The sequence below is a fragment of the Ranitomeya variabilis genome, chromosome 8, assembly GCF_051348905.1.
Source record: "Ranitomeya variabilis isolate aRanVar5 chromosome 8, aRanVar5.hap1, whole genome shotgun sequence".
NCBI classification, from domain to species: domain Eukaryota; kingdom Metazoa; phylum Chordata; class Amphibia; order Anura; family Dendrobatidae; genus Ranitomeya; species Ranitomeya variabilis.
In genome coordinates this window covers 56,378,589-56,402,000 of record NC_135239.1, presented here as the reverse complement: position 1 = coordinate 56,402,000, position 23,412 = coordinate 56,378,589, and the positions used below count along the sequence as shown (strand labels likewise).

Here is a 23,412-nt window from a genome sequence, read left to right as displayed (position 1 = left end):
TACACACATATATTGTCCATATGGTCTTGGGAGCTACAATATGAAACACAGGTGCCTCTGCCATCAAGTGGCCTATTAAAACAATGCACATAATAAGTCAAAGCTGTGGGTCTAATTATCTAATTATATATAACTATGCCTGTATAAGTCATTACTGATCCTGCAAGGACATCCTGAGCTCACCGGAAAAATAGAAAAACATGCACAAAGCACTAAATAGGTCAATGTGTGGCTGAGCAATGGATACAATGGAAATGGACAGGAAAAATCCAACCTGCCGAGTCTATTTTTTCCCGGATACTGGAGGCGAATCTATAGAAATGACATATTCGTCAGGGTGAAGAGAAGAAGAAATCCTATGAAGAGACAGCACTTCAAGAACCAAATTATAATCCAATATCTTTATTTAAGTATCCAATAAAATCACATCATGCATATAATTAGGGATAACAGATGACGACAAAGATTCACCAAAAAAATGGCAACACAATGCCCATCAGGTACATAATATCTCAGCAAAGTGCAGTAAATTATAGCCACATATTTACTTCCAAAAGTGCAAGTGCATTGTGCAAATAGAATAATAGCAATATCAATCCATCATGAACCAAATGGGTTTGTATGGTGTAGGAGCATAGAGTGCAATATTCACCCAAACATGGAGGTCATATCAGTGATTGAGAGTTAAATCAATATATGGAGCAAATATGGGCTAACCAGTAAACATTACCTGGGGAATCGTGCTGCCACTCGCCCCAACGCGCGTTTCGGCGTAGTGCCTTCTTCCGGGTCACTGATATGACCTCCATGTTTGGGTGAATATTGCACTCTATGCTCCTACACCATATGAACCCCTTTGGCTCATGATGGATTGATATTGCTATTATTCTATTTGCACAATGCACTTGCACTTTTGGAAATAAATATGTGGCTATAATTTACTGCACTTTGCTGAGATATTATGTACCTGATGGGAATTGTGTTGCCATTTTTTTGGTGAATCTTTGTCATCATCTGTTATCCCTAATTATATGCATGATGTGATTTTATTGGATACTTAAATAAAGGTATTGGTATTATAATTTGGTTCTTGTAGTGCTGTCTCTTCATAGGATTTCTTGTTGTCTTTTCTGCACTGAACCACTGATATACATCCTGGCACCCTTGGTGTACTAATTTGTGGTGCATGTGCGGTCTGGTATATATGTTTATAATCGTCAGGGTATAGGGGTAGCGTAATGCACAATAGCAATGTTATCATTATGCTAGAGCCTTATTATTTGCCTTGCAGAGAGCGGACGCCTGCTGTGACTACTTACAGTATTGTAGTATATAATGTTAGTGCCATCAATAGTGTGCTGTGTCCCACATTCCGACAGTGAAGACTCTAAGATAAAATGAGTGGCAGTTTCTCGCGCTCTGCAACCTGGATCGAGTAGAGAAAGTTCTGTCCCTAAGAGTCCATAGGCCTTAAAAAGGATACAACAGGTAAATGGATACAGCCTTTGTTACAAGAGTCAACACGAGAAAACAAGTATAAATTCCATAACTAATGCACCAAACATGTAATACAAAAAATACTAATGTATTTTTGCTTTTAATATTATACATTTTGACTTTGGTGATTCCTAAGAATAATAACCATAAATTGTACACTTTAAGGGCTCATGCGTATGACCGTATTTTCGGTCCGGGTGCAAGTCAACAAAACATTGGATCACGCTCAAATGAATTTTATTCTATGGGGCCGTGCACATGTCCAATTTTTTCTTCGGACTGAGCCGGTCCAAGGAAAACAATTACAGCTTGGTCAATCCGATTATCAGGTCATACTCGCCCATGCAAGTCAATGAGTCAGTGGAAAACATAGGACTGCACTCGGAAGATATCTGATTACAGTCCGATTTTCATGGACTGAAAGAATGGAGAAGATGGAGAATTTATTTTTTCCATCTTCTCCTCATCTGAGAAAATAAGATCACACTATGATCACACACGGAGTTTGATCAGACCGTCATTACCGTAACCAGCCTGATTCTATCGGATGAGAGACGATACGGTGGTGTCACCCTAGCCAAAGCGGTGTTCTCAATTTTGAAAGTTATTCATCATCCATAGGAAAAAGGATAACTTACCAATTGCTGGGGTCCAACCGCTGGGACCCGTCACCGAGAATGGGGCTCTGAAAAGCTCCATGTGAATGGAGCTGTGGCTGATTATGCACACTACAGCTCCATTTATTCAGAAACAGCCAAGTGTTGCGATCGGCTCATCTTCGGCACTCCCATAAGGAAGAATGGAGTGGAGGTGCATATGATCGACTACCACTTCATTTACAGGAGCTTTTCAGAGTAGCGGTTCTCAGGATTGGTGGGGGTCCCCGAGGTCGGACCTCCAGCAATCAGGAAGTTATCTCCTATCCCATGGAGGATGGATAACTTCCAAACTTGAGAATACTCCTTTAATGGGTATAGCTAGGCACAGAGGTACCTATGTAGTCTTAGAAACTCTAAACTCTAGGGTTTGTACACTTTTGAGAGAAGGTAGGACTTATTCAGAACCTATCATATTGAACATGCACTCTAACCTGTGGGCAGAAGGTTTTAGAGCAGGAGAAACTGAGCCAGTACATTTATAGTGTTATGGGAACAGATCCAATATAAATTTTAATTATTTTCAATTAAGTCCTAACTTACCCTGAACTTAGGAGTCCAGTGGGTGGTCTAAGTAATGACTGACAGTCATGGGAGTACGCACAATTAAAGGAAGGCTGTCAATCCCTGATAAGGACCACCTACCAGACCGCTAAATCCAGAAAACCAGAGATTTAAATAAATGAATTACAAGTTCCCTCAAATCTTGTCCCATAAAACCAAAGTAAATATCAATCTGTTCAGCTCCTCCTGCTCTATAATATGCACCCAAGTTCAATGCATGTTCAATGTTCCAGGTTCTCTTCGCTTGTTCCGAGATATTTAATTAATTTCCAACACTTCTGTAAAGTATCAATGACAAAGTAAAGTCCATCAATGGCATGTTTTAGGCTGACAATACAAACTAAATCAAGGTCAGCGGATCTAGTAGACAATCTAATGTGAAAGGGATTCCTCCCAATCCTGCATAATAAATTTCAACATTACTGATGTTTAGTGGTACTGGGATATAAGTTGCTAGTGCAGTGGTGTATCTCCCTCTCTTCGCTGACATTTACATTGGGGAGGAAGCTCTAGCCGTCCCCTATTACTCATGCTTGGAGCAAAGACCCCCATACACATTAGGATAAAGTCTGCCAATATCGGTGTAATGCATATGGGGGCCTCCTGACAAATTGTGTTGTCGGAGAGAAAGATCAGACTTGCCGAATTTCAATAGCAGATCCTTTTTGGTTTTCTTATAGAGAAGACAGGCGCACTTGGCCGAGGTTTTTTGTGTATGGAGAAAGATGACGTATATCTGTTGGGTGAATGATTGTTCTGCTAACTCTATCAAATGTGTATGCAGACCTCAATAGAGGTGATTTATCTTACAAAAAGATTAAAAGGATTGGGCATCTCAACATGGCTGATCCTTCTCTGCCTGGCAGGAGAGTCAACACAGACAATATCACTGGTCTGAACATTGAGGTTACTTAACATTTTGTTTCCTACCACCGTCATTTTCAGAGTATTTAGATACAAATAACATGCCAGGCTTATAACATACCTTTAAACTGTCCTTTTCTATAGATGCCACCATCTTGTTCTCGTCACATTTCACAGACATGGCCACATTAATATTTCCCTGTGCTTCCTCTGGCTCCTTGGGAAAATTATGCTCATCACTGCCACGCAAAATAAAGTCTTGACTGCTGAGCCGGAAAAAGTCCAACTCAGGCGAAACAGTGGCGTTCTCTTGGTCATTCATTTCTAAGAAGAGAGATTACTTAGAAATCATATTTTTCTAAATTTGTGAGCAACATGGTAAACAGCGGTATGTATTTGCACTTTTACCTATGTCATCAAGTTTGATGTGAAACTTGTTTGCCACCGGTACATGAATGTAGGATGTCGCTGGATAATTTAAGTCAGAGGCCCACTTGATTAAAAGCTCCGGGGTTGAGGGAATGTTTGGAATCACCTGTTTGCTGGTGGAAAGACTTTTTTCTGAATCTTTACTAAAAGTAACACTGTCTGGTGTCTGCATAGAAAAGAGCAAAGATAAAAAATATATATATATATATGAAATTATGATCCTGCAAAATCTACTCATAAAACCAAAATTTCACTGAGGATCACAAATAAATATATAACTTTGATATAAAGCTAACAAAGGGCTTTTTAGGAATCATGTAAATAAGATTATAAGAGTAAGATTTGTGTAATTCTAAGGGATGAACAAAAGAATTTGCAAGATTCTGGTCAAGCTGCCACATTGGTATTCTGTGGCCACCGAAACGGATCCCTGCGTACCACCTCCTTCCTGATCAGTAGACCTGGTGAGATGTCATCGTGTTGCATAATGTTGCCCCAGGCCTACTAATCAGAAAAGAAGCATGAGATGCCAGTAGATATGAGGAGGTTCGCAAGGCTCTGGTCCGGCATCTACGGACTACCAATGTAGTTGCCGGAAAAGTCCTGCAAATGTTTTTGTTTATTTCTTGTAATTCTCCAAAATCTTACGATAGCATTGATTCCCATGAAATCTGATTTTGGCAACCTAAGTTAGATCTATCAGGGTGAATCCCGTCCGTACAGAACACATACCACCTTAAAACTTCTCCATGAAAAGACTCTTTAACTTTTCCATTCATCTAAGAGTTTGTTAAAATCCAAAAGCTTTTTAACTTAATTTTTGAAACAAGGAACTCCAGCAATTGTAAAATTGTTCTGCAGCACCTCCGCAGGAAAAATGGTGTATTACACATTTCGCAATAGCTGTCTGTATAAAAATAAAAACGAGGGGTCCTCCTGAATAATGCTCTTTGTAACCACACTCCACTGAAAAATATATAAAGGACCATTACGATTCACCCCTTCTAAATAAAACCTGAATTTACCAATAGGGTAATTAAAAATAGGACTACTCCTTGTCAACAGGATCAGCCATCCAAAAATGAAGCCATCTATTAGAGATAAAATAATAGATGCAGAAGTCTCCACTTGTTTAGGCATGTATAATTCAGGCCAAATGCATTGGACATGAGCTTTCTGATGCTTTTCAGCCAATGAACAGGTCTCAAGGGCATTTTAGTTTATGTATAAGAACAACAACTAAAAAAAGCATAAAGCTCCTGGTTCAAAATCTGACAATACCCTATTTATCATGGCAACTATATCCTCTACACCCCCCTCGTTTACCAAAGATCCATCATTATCTTTTTTTATTATGATTGCAATTTTTTCAATAATTTATTTTGGAAACACGAATATGTAGCCGTTTTATATAGTGACATTTTTGCCTCCATAAAGTTATGTAGGTTGAAAAATAGACTGAGCCAACAGTACAATGACCAAAACCAAAAAGTCTTGTGCGTATATGCTTTATTCAGATGTTGTATGCTCAGAGGGAGAGCAAAAATAAAACGACGTTAACTCCAGCATTTCATAGTCCAAAAGTTTGAGTAATCTGGAGCTTTTTCTTGGCACAAGACTTCTAGACAATCTGAAAAATCTCCAAACCAGTAGAGGACGGAGCAGAGATAACCAATTATGGGACCGCGCTGATTGCTACATGTAAATTCTACAGATGGATTAACGGCCAGCTGTACAATGACACGCACACGTTATGGTGGAGGCCCCACTGCAAGTTTCATATGAGGCCCCATTGTGCTAGTCAGGGTAAAGCAAATTCTTGCTGAGAAGAAATAGGATTTTAGAAGCTAATGCTGGAATAGGCTTTTTGATCACTAATGAAAAGGCATTTTCATTTCTCGAGTCCCACAATCAGTGACTCGACCTAGGTGGAAATCAAACAAGAAACAACGTTCTAAGGCCCTGTTTCCTAGAATAAGAGACCAAAATTAGAGATACATAACGAGATTGGGTGCTCTGCTCTGGACGTAAATAAAATATGCATTGCTTAACTCAATCACAAACATCTGTGAAAATATTTATGGCCTGGTCTTCTGTTTCGGATTAGAAGAGTGAGGGAAGTTTTAGATTTCACATCTGTTGGAGGACGTCTGTGCGCTCCGTAGAGTGGATCATCAGGTACACCAAATATCCAGTTTAATTGCTACGCCCACTCTATCCTTCGTTACATTCTGAAATGCGTCTCCCCCTCAACCCTCAACAACTGCTTAAGCTTCGCGGCTTGCATTTGTTTCATGCAAATTGAGCATTTTCATGCTGGTATGGAAAAAAAATCCACGTGTGTCTTATTTTTATAAAACAGAACATGATGAGTCCTTTTTCAATGTATCACTCCTTTAAAATAAAATACGATGAAAGCAATCCCTCTATCAATGTCTCGTCAGTGTGTGCAATATAAGCTCCTCCAAGCACCTGAGATATGTAAGATTGTCTGGATTCTTTTTTTTATTTCTTCCTTTTTTTCAATAAATGCAAATAAGTTTTGGAAGCAGTCTACATAGTTGCCTCTATAACTGTAGAATAGCGCGTGTCCTCGAATGTACTGCTTCTCCCTCTTTTTCTACTAGGCCCTCATGAAGCAGAACATGGCAATGCCTCACCAGTGGTCAACAGTTGTCCCTGCATGCTTTTCATGAGTTAATTTGATGAGACTTCCAGGGTCACATCATTCTTATTCCAATGCCCCTTTTCAGGAGGCTGGCCATCAGAACTTTGAATCTGAAAGCTATATAGATCTCCTCTTCCTACTTACGTCCCTGTTTACATTAATTGATAAACTAAACTTGCACTTCCATGCAGAACTTAACATTAGCTAGCCAGAAGTTATAGTAACAACCAAAGTTGGCAAAAGTGAATCTCAGCATTGCTGACCCTAACTGAGGCCTAAAAAAGAAACAAGTGGCTGTGATTACATCTCTTGTACACTCCCTATAACAACTTACTGACCCATTTGGTTCATTGGTCAACCATGTAGTCACATTCAGAGCAACAAAAAAGTTGTTTTTTTTCGAGTCGTTGTGGCCTCACAGCATAGATAGCCCTTGGTCTCTCTCAGCCGATTATTATGCCATCAGCTATCTTACGTGGGTACAATTTGTCTTTAAAGCGGTCTTCCCAAAATTGAAATCTATCCCTCATTCTGTAATTTAACTTTCTCAATCCAATCCACTGCTGAGAACAGGACTCTGGATCCCAAGAGCCCAGTCTTGAATGGAATGAAGGTTTGTATACTTGATTTATGTTAAATTTATTGTCTTGGTTTTTTCTGGCACTCCCATAGACAATGAATGGAGCGAAGATCAAGCTTGCTCGACCTCCGCTCCATTCAAGGCGGAACTCTGCAGAGCAAGTTCTCGGGATTCAGACCCCTATTTGGGATCCCAATGGTCAGATCAGCAATCAGCAAGTTAAGGAGGATAGCTTTCAATTCTAGAATATCACTTTCAGTGTTAATTTAAGGCCCCGTCACACTTAGCGACGCTAAAGCGATCCCGACAACGATACGACCTGTCAGAGATCGTTGCTGCGTCGCTATGTGGTCGCGATGCGGCGACCTGTACAACGATGTCGTTGGTCATTGTGACCCTGTCACATGGCAGCTATTATGACGATTCAGACCTCGATGAGGGACGTCCTGTGTGACGTTGTAGTCAATGAGGTCGTTGGTAAGGTGTCAAACACAGCGATGTGTGCTACCCAGCGGGACCTCAACGATCAAAAAAAGGTCCAGGCCATTCCGACACGTCCAGCGATCTCACAGCAGGGGCCTGGTCGCTGCTACGTGTCAAACATAGCGAGATCGCTACTGAGGTCGCTGTTGCGTCACAAAACTTGTGACTCAGCAGCGACCTCGCTTAGTGTGACGGGGGCTTTACCCTTGAAAACACAAAAAGTAGCTATACAAACAATAGTAAATTAGCATAACAGGACTGCTATAGATTTTACCTTTAATTTTTAAAAACAAAACATAATACTTAGTAGATATCCTGCCATGTTCACTTTCTACACACGGCTGTAATTGGAACTAAAAATGACTGGTAGTTTCTGCCAATGTGAATGTATATGTTACTATTCCAGCCCTAAATTTAGACACCAGGCACAGAACAAGGAGGGAAACATGCTGTGAGAGTTAACCACTTTCCAGCCACAACCACAGTAAAATGAGATTAAAAAAAAGTGTGAAATGTATTTTACATAAAGGGAGTCTGTAAGCAGGATTTCACCCACACACACACTATGTATATATGTATGTAGTTCTTTCAAAAGACAAGTCCAGCAATACCTTTAACATGGCCCATGGATTCCTCCATTCCCGTGAAATCAATGTTTGAATTGATATGCAAATGAGGCTCATGAACTAATTGTAGACCTGAAACCTATGTCACTCCAGTTCTATTCTCCGCCCAGCAACACCTCCTCCTGTTTGAATGAAGGCTCCTTTGTCAGAAGTCACATAGAGGCTTTGGAGCAGGAGGAGGCAGCGTTGGGCGGGGAATAGAGCTGGAGTGACAGAGGCTTCATAGCTACAATAGAACTTCAGCCTCATTTCCATGCCAATTTAAATACCGATTTCTCAAGAATGAAGGAACAGACTGGCCATGTACAGGTACTGCTGTATGTAACGCTCATGGGCGTGATCCCACTGCTCCACAGGCTAGGCTTACCCTGGAGGTGCCTGACTAAGTATCCACCGGGTATTCACTAGCGCCTCTGATGGTGATAGGCTGGACCGCTGGTAGACATCAGGTACTGCCCTAGAGGAGTCCCTGGGACTGCAGCAGCTGTTGCAGGGATATGCAGCAGAGTTGGAAGTGCTGCATGGACTCAGCGTTTAGCATGGTGGCTACTGTCATGACATTGGACTTGTCTCAGAAAGAGCTACATGTGCATTTAAATAGTTTGGTGGCTGAAATCCTGATGACAGGTTTCCTTTAACCCCTTTCTGACCTCGGACGGGATAGTACATCCGAGGTCAGAACCCCCGCTTTGATGCGGGCTACGGCGGTGAGCCCGCATCAAAGCCAGGATATGTCAGCTGTTTTGAACAGCTGACATGTGCCCGCAATAGCGACGGGTGAAATCGCGATTCACCCACCGCTATTAACTAGTTAAATGCCGCTGTCAAACGCTGACAGCGGCATTTAACCAGTGCTTCCGGCCATCTGGCCGGAAATGATCGCATCGCCGACAGCCATCACATGATCGGGGTTCAGCGATGCATCAGAATGGTAACCATAGAGGTCCTTGAGACCTCTATGGTTACTGATCCCGGCTAGCTGTGAGCGCCACCCTGTGGTCGGCGCTCATAGCACACCTGCAATTCTGCTACATAGCAGCGAACATCAGATCGCTGCTATGTAGCAGAGCCGATTGTGCTGTGCCTGCTTCTAGCCTCCCATGGAGGCTATTGAAGCATGGCAAAAGTAAAAAAAAAAGTGAAAAAAAATGTGAAAAAAATAAAAAAATATAAAAGTTTAAATCACTACCCTTTTGCCCCATTCAAAATAAATCAATAAAAAAAAATCAAACCTACACATATTTGGTATCGCCGCGTTCAGAATCGCCCGATCTATCAATAAAAAAAAAAGGATTAACCTAATCGCTAAACGGCGTAGCGAGAAAAAAATTTGAAACGCCAGAATTACGTTTTTTTGGTCACCGCGACATTGCATTAAAATGCAATAACGGGCGATCAAAAGAACGTATCTGCACCAAAATGGTATAATTAAAAACGCCAGCTCGGCATGCAAAAAATAAGCCCTCAATCGACCCCAGACCATGAAAAATGGAGACGCTACGGGTATCGAAAAATGGCGCAATTTTTATTTTTTTTTTTAGCAAAGTTTGGAATTTTTTTTCACCACTTAGATAAAAGAGAACCTAGATATGTTAAGTGCCTATGAACTCGTAATGACCTGGAGAATCATAATGGCAGGTCAGTTTTAGCATTTAGTGAACCTAATAAAAAAAGTCAAACAAAAAACAAGTGTGGGATTGCACTTTTTTTGCAATTTCACGGCACTTGGAATTTTTTTCCTGTTTTCTAGTACACGACATGCTAAAACCAATGATGTTGTTCAAAAGTACAAATCGTCCTGCAAAAAATAAGACCTCACATGGCCATATGGAGGGAGAAATAAAAAAGTTATGGCTCTGGGAAGGAAGGGGAGCAAAAAACAAACACGGAAAAATGGAAAATCCCAAGGTCATGAAGGGGTTAAACTAATGACTCTGAGGCCGGCCTCACACTAGCGAGTTTTACGGACGTATGAGCGCATAAACTACGTCCGTAAAATACGCATTACACACGGCCCAATGATTCTCTATGGCCCAGCTCCTATCTGCCGTATATTACGCATCCGTAATATACGGTCTTGTACGGCCGTAGAAAATCGCAGCATGCTGCGTTTGTCACCGTATTGCGCAAAAAAATCACCAATGAAAGTCTATGGGGGCGTGAAAAATACGGATTCCACACGGACCAGCAGTGTGACTCGCTCGTGCCTGTAAACCCCGGGTACTGAATGGAAAGCAGGGTGATCTGTAGTTACCTTGAGTTGCGGTGATGTGCCCTCTGCTGGATGTCCTCATGAACTGGAGCCTTGGAAAAGTTCCCATGCTCGAGTTCATATGAGGACATCCAGCAGAGGGCGCATCACCGCAACTCAAGGTAAGTACAGATGATCCTGCTTTCCATTCAGTACCCGGGGTTTACAGGCACGAGCGAGTGCTTTACCACAGCTCCTGGCTGTAAAATGATTTAACCCCTTCAGATGGATTTACTTCGTGGGACGTGACAGATCATCTGAAGGTATGTATATTGTTGGTTTATTATTTTTCAGAGCGAGGGTCTTCAGGTGGATTGAGAGAGCAATAAAATATTAAAACAACCTGTGCGTTTATTTCATTAAAACACTTTTTAATAATGTGTGTGTGTTTTTTTAACCCTTTCATACAATTGGATTAATAATGGATAGGTGTCATAATTGACGCCTCTCCATTATTAATCTGGCTTAATGTCACTTTACAATAGCAAGGTGACATTAACCCTTCATTACCCCATATCCCATCGCTACACAGGAGTGGGAAGAGAGTGGCCAAGTGCCAGAATAGGCGCATCTTCCAGATGTGCCTTTTCTGGGGTGGCTGGGGGCAGATGTTTGTAGCCGGGGGGGGGGGGGGGCAATAACCATGGACTCTCTCTAGGCTATTAATATCTGCCCTCAGTCACTGGCTTTACCACTCTGGCGGAGAAAATTGCGCGGGCGCCCACGCCAATTTTTTCCGCCATTTAACCCTTTATTTTAGCAGCTACAGCTGCCAAATTTTGCACATACACACTACTAACATTAGTAGTGTGGAATATGCAAAAAAAAAAGGGATATGAGATGGTTTACTGTATGTAAACCATGTCTCATATCATGTCGGGTTTGTGAAGGAGAAATGAAAAGCCGGCAATTGAATTACCGGCTTTTCACATACCGTATTTTTCGGACTACAAGACGCACTTTTTCCCCCCCAAAAAAGGGGCTTACCGTGGCGGCAGAGGTGCGGCGGCAGAGGTGTGGCGGCAGAGGTGCGGGGATGAGGAGGCGCAGTGAGCGGGTTCCCTTTTCCCGGTGAGGTGATGCAGCAGCCCGGTAATGCAGCAGAGCCGGGTGAATCCTGTTGTTACCGGTGGTGGCGGCCATCTTCCTGAGGCCGCCGCGATCCCCATCTGCGCACGCGCGGCATCCCGCGGCCATTTTCCTGAAGCCCCGGGCAGCAGATCGCTCCATCTGCGCACGCGCGGCCCCAGGAAGATGGCCGCCACCACCGGTAACAACAGGATTCACCCGGCTCTGCTGCATTACCGGACTGCTGCATCACCTCACCGGGGAAAGGGACCCCTCTCACGCCATATCTCTCACTGCGCCTCCTCATCCCAGCACCTGTGCCGGTAACCACTGCTGCAACCCTCCCATGGACACCAGGCTGTGGCGTTGCCCACCTAAGCAGGAAGGGACCCTGCTCAGGTGCACGCCGTACCGCATCACCCCTCCTCTGCCGACACCATGCCTCTTGTGACCCTGCTCTGCCACCGCCAGCCCTCAGGTAAGATACTGTAAATTCGGACAATAAGACGGACCCCCATCTTATAAAAAATCTTTTTTTCTGCAATTTTCACCCCAAATTTGGGGTGCGCCTTATGGTCCGGTGCGTCTTATAGTCCGAAAAATACGGTATATCGCGCTAAATTAAATTTAAATACAGTATATACATATATATATATATATGTGTCTCAATGACATATATATATATATATATATATATATATATATATATACATACTGTATATATGTTTTAACGAACATTTGAGCCCATAAATCCATTAGATGTCGGTTTTGCAAGCCTGCGAGAAAATATCGCAGTACGGATGCCATACGGATTACATACGGAGGATGCCATGTGCAAAATACGCTGACACACCCTGCCTACGGATGACATATGGATCACTATTTTGGGGACTTTTCTGCGTATTACGGCCGTAAAAAACGGACCGAATTTACATACGCTGAGTGTGAGGCCGGCCTGATTCACATTGTTTTCCAATAAAACAACTTACCTCGCCTAGTATATTTTGCTGTACATTAATGGACAAAGCCCTGGGCAATAGATGCATTTTCAAATGTAAAAAAGTTCCCTAATCTTAAATGTAAGTAAAGGAAACAAACAATAATAAATACACGTATATCTTGATGGGAAATATCTCTATTTCCTAACCACTTGGGTGTCGGTTTAGGACGTCTTTCAGCAGGCTTAGGGTATTGTATATGTGGCGGGTGAGAGAATACCAGTCACTGCACTTCTTACTGGAAGAGTACGTTGCGAAATATATATCATGCAAATCGCAGATGGCCTACGACTCGCTTCTAAGAACTAGATCACGTGACGAATGATACACATTGGAAGAAACGTTCAGAGCCACATGAATGAGTGCAAATGTTTCCAAGAGAAAATTTAGAGAAAGTGTAGCAAAAAAAAATCAATTTAGTTATCTTTAAAAAAAAAAAAAAGAACAGCACATGTTTTAAATGAAGACATTTGGCAGCCGGCAGCGGCCCACATCATAGGGATTTCCTCTCTCTGCTGATCCAGCATGCTGTGTAGTACATGATTCCTAAAAAAAAATAGCCAAAGAGGGATCCAGAAGCCTGAAAGAGTTAATGGCAAATGAGAAAAAAAGAAAGTCACCGCAAGCTATATATTATATATAAATAATTTTATTTTTTAACATTTGTAGGAAAAGCTAATCGAGAAACTGCAAGGTCGAGAAGACCCAGATATAAGTGAAAGAAATCTGGAGTGGAAACATTTAAGGTCAGACCTAGTTCATGCTGTGCTGAAAATGTCCGTAAGAGCAGGCCGGCAATAGAGCAAATCTTCATGGTTTACACTGACCGAAAATAACATGAAGCCACAAAAGAAATAAACACCACTGCCCGCTGGGGAAAAGAGATAAACTAATCCCACTATGTTTTCACTAGACTGGTGGGTAAGTCCGTTTTCTTAAAAATAAAATACAAAACCCCTCTAAGCAAAGTTCCTTACCTTGTCCTTTTCTGACAAGTTGCCATAAATTTTCATATGTTATAGTGAAATGTGAGAAGTTTTTATGCATCGAAGTCTGGGTGCCAAAATATCCAAAGATGATTGAAACAAAGGGCCAGAAGGCTCGGCAAAATGTTGTGCCCCTTTAGCTGGGATTTTTCTGCACAGCTCTGCTCTGGTAGATGGGCGTTCACATTATGTGTGTTTATTAGTTTATAGGTCTCTAATGAGTCTGTACCAGTGGCCGACATATCATTGGTGCAACCTGTGCTGCCGCATAGGGGCATAAGAGGAAAAGGGGACCACGTCCACCACAAAAGCAGGTGGAATTGAGCTATTGGCTTGGGAAGGGCCCAAATATTCTTGCTTAAGGGCTCTAATCTGTTTGTGTCCCCCATCGATCCATACAAAGCTATCTCCATCTTTTTGGGTCGAGCCAAGAGGTGTTGATCAAAGCCAAAGGGGCAGAATGCTAACTATATTTGCTACTTATTTTCAGCATTTGTTAGGTTTACCAGCACCATAGGACCCCTAACTGATCACAACATTTGATATCTCACGAGTTTTTGGGTCTGTTCACGGCAAGTTTTTTTATGTGGATTTTGAAGAGGATTTGCTTGAAAATCCACATAAAAAAAGTAATCAAAGAGTATCTGAAGAATTTTTTATGCAGATATTGAAGTACGTCCACTTCAAAATCGACAAATAAACCCCTCAGTGTGAACATACCCCTATGACACGACAGAAACATTTTATCAGGCCCATTTGGAAGATATTTTAATGATGTCAACTTTAATAAAGCTTGGGTGACCACTAAAATGGCTGCCATTACAAGTCTATGCTTACATGGCTAATTTGCCTATATGTCCTCCCACTCATTTAATCCTGCAAAATTAGACAGATTGGGAATTGGGGACAATAACATAGGGGCTACATTGGTAGCCATACTGGTTCCAACATCATGCTTTATTATTTTCAGTAACCTTCAATGTAGACATCTATCTCTGCCGTATTATCTGCCGTAGACTAATATCTATGGAGCATTACCAGAGGATTAGGAGTCCTTGGATAATCTATATAATATATGGAAACTTCACACTTTTGTAAGATCAAATCAATTAGCTGCGATGATAAGCAATAAATGACTGGGATTTATAAACTACATTTAGAAAACTATAAATAAGTTCATCTACAGATAGGACCGCTCTTCGGATTAGATAAGTCCTTGGAGGTGCTAGAATGTATGTTATTGTAAGTGACGTGTTAGCAATCTGTCAACAAGCATGGGAAGAAGAAGCTGCGTTCTCATGGGGAGATCACGAATGGAACAAATAATGCTTGTTGTTTACATCAGCTATTTCTTGAAAATTATAGTTTATGTTCATGAGTGTTTTCAGGCGCTATCAGGAATAATGATAATATACAAGAGTACAATATAGGATGGCTCTAAAATGGGCATATTTTAATGGGAAAATTAAATGTATATGGCCCTAAAAAGGGTATGAAAAGTCTCAAAATTTAGGCCCAACCAGTTTCTCCAAGCTCTGACAAATTGGAAAGAGCTATGGCGGGACAGGGGTGTGGCAACCGTTGCTCGTCAAATTCATTGCCTGGAGTAAAATTTGTGGCGAAGGCATATACAGAGTTGTATGCCACTTGTCCAATGCTCCTGATTCATGTCACAGGGATATGCCTCTTTGTGAATCAGGAGTGTCTGACTCCATCATGCCCTCTCATCAAAACCTGCATGATCAATGCCGGTCTTGATGAATCAGGCCCTTAAAGAAAATCAAAGCTTAAGAAGGTGCTTAGTTAGGGGTGGCGGTAAATGGGACACGTACTCTTCATATTGCATACCAGAAAGGTACAAGCAAGCTACTTCGCCTCGGACAGAGAATTCAGATACAGCTTAGGAGCAGTAAACAACTTTTTGCCTAGGTGAAAGAAAGCCCAGATGTCATGAAAGTGCTAAAAATGTTGAATTATGTGCTGTCCTTCAAGTCAATTAATCCATTGTTAAATGTATTAATGCAAGGAGCTACACTATGCAAAAAATACAGTGGAGAAAGCCTTAAGTGAGTGACTTAAAATGTGTTGGATCCTCCAAAGTATCAACAAACACCTTATTGATTTGAATGCGAATTATGTAATGCTTTATTTGCCCTGCGGGGGCACTGCAGAAAAATTGAGACCTTGCTGCCAAATTTCTCCACTGATCATTAAAAGTCCAGGCAGTAGGGCAGCCTCGTTAAATAAATTTTCTTTAGAAAAAAAAAACACCACAATGGGTGAGGGAGTGAACCCCTCTTAAATATTAAAACTATATTTTTAGGCAAAAAAATAATGTAGCACTAAAATATTATTACTACAATTATGATAGTAGCAGGAAACATACCAAGATTTCCAGATTGCCTTGGATATTGCTTGTCCTGATAACCCAGTTGACGGATTTTTTACACTTGAGGATAAGGACAAGATTCTTGAAAAGAATGGCATCGGGATGGCGTGGACTGATGTCAATGATTATGTCGACCTGAAATGAACTATATAAAGGAAAATAAAGTCAGATAGAAAGAGGAATGTCTTCATTCAGTTCAAAGTATTGTGATCCAGCATCTGCTCAACCAATTAAATATTTAGATTTTCGCCAAGGAGTGAACATGTGCAAACCAGACGGGTCTAACAAAACCTGGATACAATTAATCTACATGAAATTGGGGTAACAAAAATACTTGAGAAAAGTTTGCTACCCATGAGTGAAATGCTTAATGATGACTCGGAATGTGAGTGACAAGTTCTACCACCGGTCACAAGGTTGGAAGTTCAAAGACATGTAGTCAAGTGGTGCCATCTTTGTGATATAACAGGTTGATAAGTGGGCAACTCAAGAAACATAATTTAATACATGCCTCAAAGTGCTTACAGATGAAGTTGGACTTTATTATTTTTTTGGAACTATTTTTTTTTTTTTTTTTTAGAATTGTTTGGTAGGTCATCACCCACCCATTTCCGTTCACAGATAATATTTGAAAATCATCATAATTTGTATTTACGGAGTACATCTAAGGGAACTTTGAAGACTTGGCATCCAGAATTGTCATTAAATCCAGAAGTTTTAGCCTATGGTAAGTTTAAAAGAAATGAAGGAATCTTATTCAAAGCACAGAAAAACCAAAAAGATTATAGTACTAGAGACCAAAAATATACTGGGTGTTTCATGGACCAAGGCGACCAGCTGCCTATTACCTCTGATTTCACATTCAATGACAATTAGAGTTTGGCAGTGTAAGATTTCTGGAAATGTAAAACAAATGTTTGCAGTCGATCTTGATGCCATCAATTCATGGTTTTATCGTATCGAGCACCAAAAACAGAATGTAATAATAGCAGCCTAATAAAAATCTGTATCAGGTAACTTAACACGATACGATTTTTATTTCCATGATTTGATTGTTTCAACATTATAAGCAAATTTGCCTGCCATTATATTCTCTATTTACATTATATTTTTACTTTATGTTTATGTAAAAGTCTAACTTTTGCCACTTTATGTCGTAGGACACTCCCAAATAATGAGAGGTTTACTTCCTACAGTGGCCAATTGTATGGGAACACACAGCGGACCCCACTTTCCTATCCAGTAAAAAAAAAACATATGCCAACACATACCAGTCTGATAAAGGCAAAAGGGCACTTGGGTGAATGCGGGCTTATGCATATGTTTAACATATATTTTGAGGATCTCTCCGCGTGCATATGACAAACATAAAGATAAAATGTTACGTGAATAAAGTCTTAGTAAGAGAAGGACTTATTGTCCTCCTCATTTGGGATTCTTTTACACATATAGTACGTCCACCCCTTGAATTAATTCTGGTACATAGGCAAAATATAGATTAAGGGTTACAAATATTTAGCTCTCCTACTAGTAAACCAGAGATTGGGTAAAGTAACATGTAATTATGGAACCACTCCAAGAGCCTTATCCATCTTTTTAATGGCCAAGAAAAAAAAATTGAAATGATCCCAAAAAGTTAGATACGAGTATCTTTTTCTAAGTGCACTAGCTCCAAGGAATCAACATCAGAGTGCATTGGCCAAGAGGTCCTATCACAGTAGGTACTATGCCATCTTTGCTTCAACGGCTTCACGTGTCCCAGGTTTTATACTTATGAACAACATGAAAAGGTCACCTCCAATACATAAATCAGGAAGGACTCTGCTATCTTTACCTGTATGGTTTGGCACTTGGAGAATCCAACTCGATGATGTAAACCAATCTCCTTTCCTCTTCTAATAAACAGCTCTCGACAGACTGAGGTTCCAAATAATAGCCAAGATAATTCAGAGAAATAAAGTTTTTCTGAATGTTACATGTTGCGGGTAAAGTATTATCTAAAACACAACATTGATATTTCAGATTAGATTATTTATTGTCACTTTTATTTCACGTATGTAATTATTCCTGTATATGCCACTTTAGAAGCCATTGCATCAAAGTATAGATTGACATTTTTTTAAAACTGGTACAAATAATATTCAATCCGATTCCTCTGCTCATTTCTCAGACACAAATATCAAAGCTTAAAGAGGATTTTTCACCAAATTTCACATTGAACTGGACAGACGAGCAAACAATTTTTTTTTCCTTTATTTCGCCTCTCCATAGAGGAGATATTAGCAATCAAAGTATTTGGCACTTAGACAGTTAATTTTGTAAGTCCAAGTGGGCATTGCCAGACAGATTTTACTGGGGGGCGTGTACTTTTTCCACTTTCTGATGCTGACCAATGGTAAGCAGGCAGCAACACACTGGGGAAAGAAGAACACGCCCCTACAATAGCACTGACAAACAGTCTGCCCTCCTCTCTGTAGAGTGATGAGGTGCTGGAACACGGCAGACCCGAGTGTGTTTGACTAACAGCTTTCAGCTTAAATTAACTGCTATGGCAAAATAATACACTTTTCCTTTAAACCAGTTTTGATTTAGTTAAATGTTTTTGATAAAGTTTAGCTACTTTGGAATTGCATTCTGGGAAATGATGTCTTTCCTCAGGCAGTGATAAGATATAGGAAAAGGCAAAGTGCAATGCAGCACTAAATATTGGATAATAGGGCTCCTGCTTAGAGATATAGGGTGTCTGTCTACCAAATGTCTACTGATTCCAGTAGCAAAAGCACAATTGCTATTCCTGGGCTATGATCCATGCTAGAATCTATTTAACGGACTGTGAGCAGTATGTATATATATATATATTTATATATATATATATATATATATATATATATATATATATATATATATATATATATATATATATATACAGTACAGACCAAAAGTTTGGACAAACCTTCACAAGGTTTTTCTGTATTTTCATGACTATGAAAATTGTACATTCACACTGAAGGCATCAAAACTGTGAATTAACACATGTGGAATTATATACTTAACAAAAAAGTGTGAAACAACTAAAATTATGTCTTATTATTCTAGGTTCTTCAAAGTAGCCACCTTTTGCTTTGATGACTGCTTTGCACACTCTTGGCATTCTCTTGATGAGCTTCAAGAGGTAGTCACCGGGAATGGTCCTCCAACAATCTTGAAGGAATTCCCAGAGATGCTTAGCACTTGTTGGCCCTTTTGCCTTCACTCTGCGGTCCAGCTCACCCCAAACCATCTCAATTGAGTTCAGGTCTGGTGACGGTGGAGGCCAGGTCATCTGGCGTAGCACCCCATCACTCTCCTTCTTGGTCAAATAGCCCTTACACAGCCTGGAGGTGTGTTTGAGGTCATTGTCCTGTTGAACAATAAATGATGGTCCAACTAAATGCAAACTGGATGGAATAGCATGCCGCTGCAAGATGCTGTGATAGCCATGCTGGTTCAGTATGCCTTCAATTTTGAATAAATCCCCAACAGTGTCACCAGCAAAGCACCCCCACACCATTACACCTCCTCCTCCATGCTTCATGGTGGGAACCAGGCATGTAGAGTCCATCCGTTCACCTTTTCTGCGTCGCACAAAGAAACGGTGGTTGGAACCAAAGATCTCAAATTTGGACTCATCAGACCAAAGCACAGATTTCCACTGGTCTAATGTCCATTCCTTGTGTTCTTTAGCCCAAACAAGTCTCTTCTGCTTCTTTCCTGTCCTTAGCAGTGGTTTCCTAGCAGCTATTTTACCATGAAGGCCTGCTGCACAAAGTCTCCTCTTAACAGTTGTTGTAGAGATGTGTCTGCTGCTAGAACTCTGTGTGGCATTGACCTGGTCTCTAATCTGAGCTGTTAACCTGCGATTTCTGAGGCTGGTGACTCGGATAAACTTATCCTCAGAAGCAGAGGTGACTCTTGGTATTCCTTTCCTGGGGCGGTCCTCATGTGAGTCAGTTTCTTTGTAGCGCTTGATGGTTTTTGCCATTGCACTTGGGGATACTTTCAAAGTTTTCCCAATTTTTCGGACTGACCTTCATTTCTTAAAGTAATGATGGCCACTCGTTTTTCTTTACTTAGCTGCTTTTTTCTTGCCAAAATACAAATTCTTACAGTCTATTCAGTAGGACTATCAGCTGTGCATCCACCAGACTTCTGCACAACACAACTGATTGTCCAAACCCCATTTATAAGGCAAGAAATCCCACTTATTAAACCTGACAGGTTTGTGACACCTGTGAAGTGAAAACCATTCCCGGTGACTACCTCTTGAAGCTCATCAAGAGAATGCCAAGAGTGTGCAAAGCAGTCATCAAAGCAAAAGGTGGCTACTTTGAAGAACCTAGAATATAAGACATAATTTCAGTTGTTTCACACTTTTTTGTTAAGTATATAATCCCACATATGTTAATTCACAGTTTTGATGCCGTCAGTGTGAATGTACAATTTTCATAGTCATGAAAATACAGAAAAATCTTTAAATGAGAAGGTGTGTCCAAACTTTTGGTCTGTACTGTATATATATACACACACACAGTATAATAACACATAGCTGTAGCGATATTAATAATACTGCAACTGCATCATACCTTCACCCACTTTGATGTAGATATGATTGGTCATTTTCATTTCTGTAAATGATGTGACAGCCCCATAATTCTTCGTGGTCCATTGTAGCAGGGGCTCGTTTTCAGAAGGAAGTAGCTTTACCTCTGTCTGTGTGTTCAGCGAGAGGCTTCCTGCCTCATATTGTACTGTAGAGCCATGTGATACCTGGTGAGACAATTAATCAAGAGTTGAATTTGTTATCCAACACAAAATGATCATAAAATGCTGCACAATTGACTTATAAATCTGTTACCAGGAAATTGCAATCCTTAAAGGGAATCTGTCAGCATCATTTCATCCCCCAAATGATTTATACTTGCATTTGACACTTATAAAGATAAGTCCAGCAATACCTTTACATGGCCAGACCGGTCCTCCACTACTGAGAAATGAGAGTTTGAATTGATATGTAAATTGATATGATAGTTCTGAAGTTCTATTCCCCACTCAATTCCGCCTCCTCCTTTTTGACTAAAGGTTCCTTTGCCTAATGTCACACTACATAGAGGCTGTCGGTCAAGCAGGAGGCGGCGGCGCTGGACGGGGAATAGAACTGGAGTGACAGAGGCTTCAGATCTACCAAAGCTCATTAGACTCATTTGCATATCGATTCAAACTATGATTTCTCAGTTAAGGAAGAACAGACTGGCCATGAAAATGCTGGACTTATCTTTGAAAGAGTGAAATGGGCATATAAATTATTTGAGGTGTGAAATTCTGATGACAGATTCCATTTAAACCCTAAAGCATGGCATTGTATTACTTATACACTGTATATTACTGTCTTTACATTACTTTCTATTAATGTATGGAATTCTTATTTTGGTCAGTCTGTGTTAGTAGTATACAATGAGCATTGAATTGTAGCATTTACTTGCTTTTCACAAACTTTACAGTATAGTATATTTCCAATGTATGTTGGTTGTGCCTTGTGACTGTATATACATCTGTTATATACGGTAGCTACTTTTATGCAAGAATTATTTGGCCAACCTATGGCACCGATATTTATGCACCTTATTGTATGGTACTTATACATTTGACTCTAATCGGGTGTTGAGGCCATGTTATGTAGATGCAAATACACATTACGGTACATAACAGTCATAGAAGAACTCATTGATACATAATTATTGTAACTTAATTATATAGATATATATTTATCTATACATAAATATACATACTCAGTTGTGTGAAAAAGTGTTTGCCTCTTCCTGATTTCCTATCCTTTTGCCATGTTTGTCACACTTAAATATTTCAGATCATCAAACAAATGTAAATATTATACAAACATAACACAAGTAATCACAAAATGCAGTTTTTAAATGAAGGTCTTTATTATTAAGGGAAAAATAAATGCAAACCTACAGGGCCCCAAGTGAAAAAGTGATTGCCCCCTAACCCTTATAACTAGTTGGGCCACCTTTAACAGCAACAACTGCAATCAAGCCTTTGTGATAACTGGCAATGAGTCTTTCACAATGCTCTGGAGGAATTTTTGCCCACTAATTTTTGCAGAATTGTTGCAATTCATCCACATTGGAGGTTTTCCGAGCATGAACCATCTTTTTATGGTCATGCCACAGCATCTCAATCGGATTAATGTCAGCACTTTGACTAGGTCACTCCAAAGTCTTAATTTTGTTTTTCTTAAGCCATTCAGAAGTGGACTTGCTGGTGTGTTTTGGACCATTGTCCTGCTGCATAACTCAAGTGTGTTTCAGCTTGAAGTCACGAACAGATGGCAGGACATTCTCTTTCAGGACTTTTTGGCAGACAGCAGAATTCACGTTTCATTTACCACAGTAATTCTTCCAGGTCCTCAAGCAGCAAGACAGCCCCAGACCATCAAACTACCACCATATTTTACTGTTGGTATGATATTCCTTTTCTGACATACTGTGTTACTAAGACAGATGTAATGGGACATACATCTTCTGAAAAGTTCAGCTTTTGTCTTTTCTGTCCACAGAGTATTCTCCCAAAAGTCTTGGGGATAATCAAGATGTTTTCTGGCAAAACTCATTTGAGCCTTTATATTCTTATTGCTCAGCAGTGGTTTTTGTCTTGGAACTCTGTCATGCAGGCCATTTTTGCCCAGTCTCTTTCTTATGGTGGAGTCAAGAACACTGACCTTAACTAAGGCAAGTGAGGCCTGCAGTTCTTTGGATGTTGTTGTGGCGTCTTTTGTGACCTCTTAGATGAGACATCACTGCGCTCTTGGGGAAATATTGGTCGGTCAGCCACTTCTGGGATGGTTCACCACTGTTCCATGTTTTCGCCATTTGTTGATAATGACTTTCACTGTTTTTCACTGGAGTCCCAAATCTTTAGAAATGGCTTTATAACCTTTTCCAGACTGCTAGATCTCAATTACCTTGTTCTAGAATTTGTTTGGATCGAGGCATGATGTCTAGCTTTTGAGGATCTTTTGGGCTGCTTCACTTTGTCAGGCAGGTCCTATTTAAGTGATTTCTTGATTGAGAACAGATGTGGCAGTAATCAGGCCTGGTTGTGACTAGGGAATTTGAACTCAGCTTCCCAAAGATGTGATAAGCCACAGTTAACTTATATTTTAAGGGGGGGCGAGGGGAATCACTTTTTCACACAGGCCCCTGAAGATTTAGATTTCTTTTTCACTTACTAAAAAAGAGCTTAATTTAAAAACTGAAATGTGTTTTACTTGTGTTATCTTTGTCTAATATTTAAATT

General features: G+C 40.4%; 1 protein-coding gene across 2 annotated transcripts in view; it reads right to left on the bottom strand.

Annotated features, from left to right (window-relative positions):
• Nucleotides 1-23,412, bottom strand: part of TGFBR3 (transforming growth factor beta receptor 3) — a 205,387-nt gene that overhangs the window by 51,918 nt on the left and 130,057 nt on the right. Inside the window, exons 5-10 of one of the 2 annotated variants that reach the window (XM_077278842.1) lie at nucleotides 20,682-20,865; nucleotides 17,894-18,056; nucleotides 16,057-16,204; nucleotides 3,990-4,176; nucleotides 3,703-3,905; nucleotides 1,320-1,469 (exon numbers count right to left, since the gene is read on the bottom strand). In XM_077278842.1, coding sequence (XP_077134957.1) covers nucleotides 1,320-1,469; nucleotides 3,703-3,905; nucleotides 3,990-4,176; nucleotides 16,057-16,204; nucleotides 17,894-18,056; nucleotides 20,682-20,865 — 1,035 coding nt within the window. The remainder of the gene's footprint in view (nucleotides 1-1,319; nucleotides 1,470-3,702; nucleotides 3,906-3,989; nucleotides 4,177-16,056; nucleotides 16,205-17,893; nucleotides 18,057-20,681; nucleotides 20,866-23,412) is intronic. The other variant, XM_077278844.1, reaches the window with a different exon arrangement.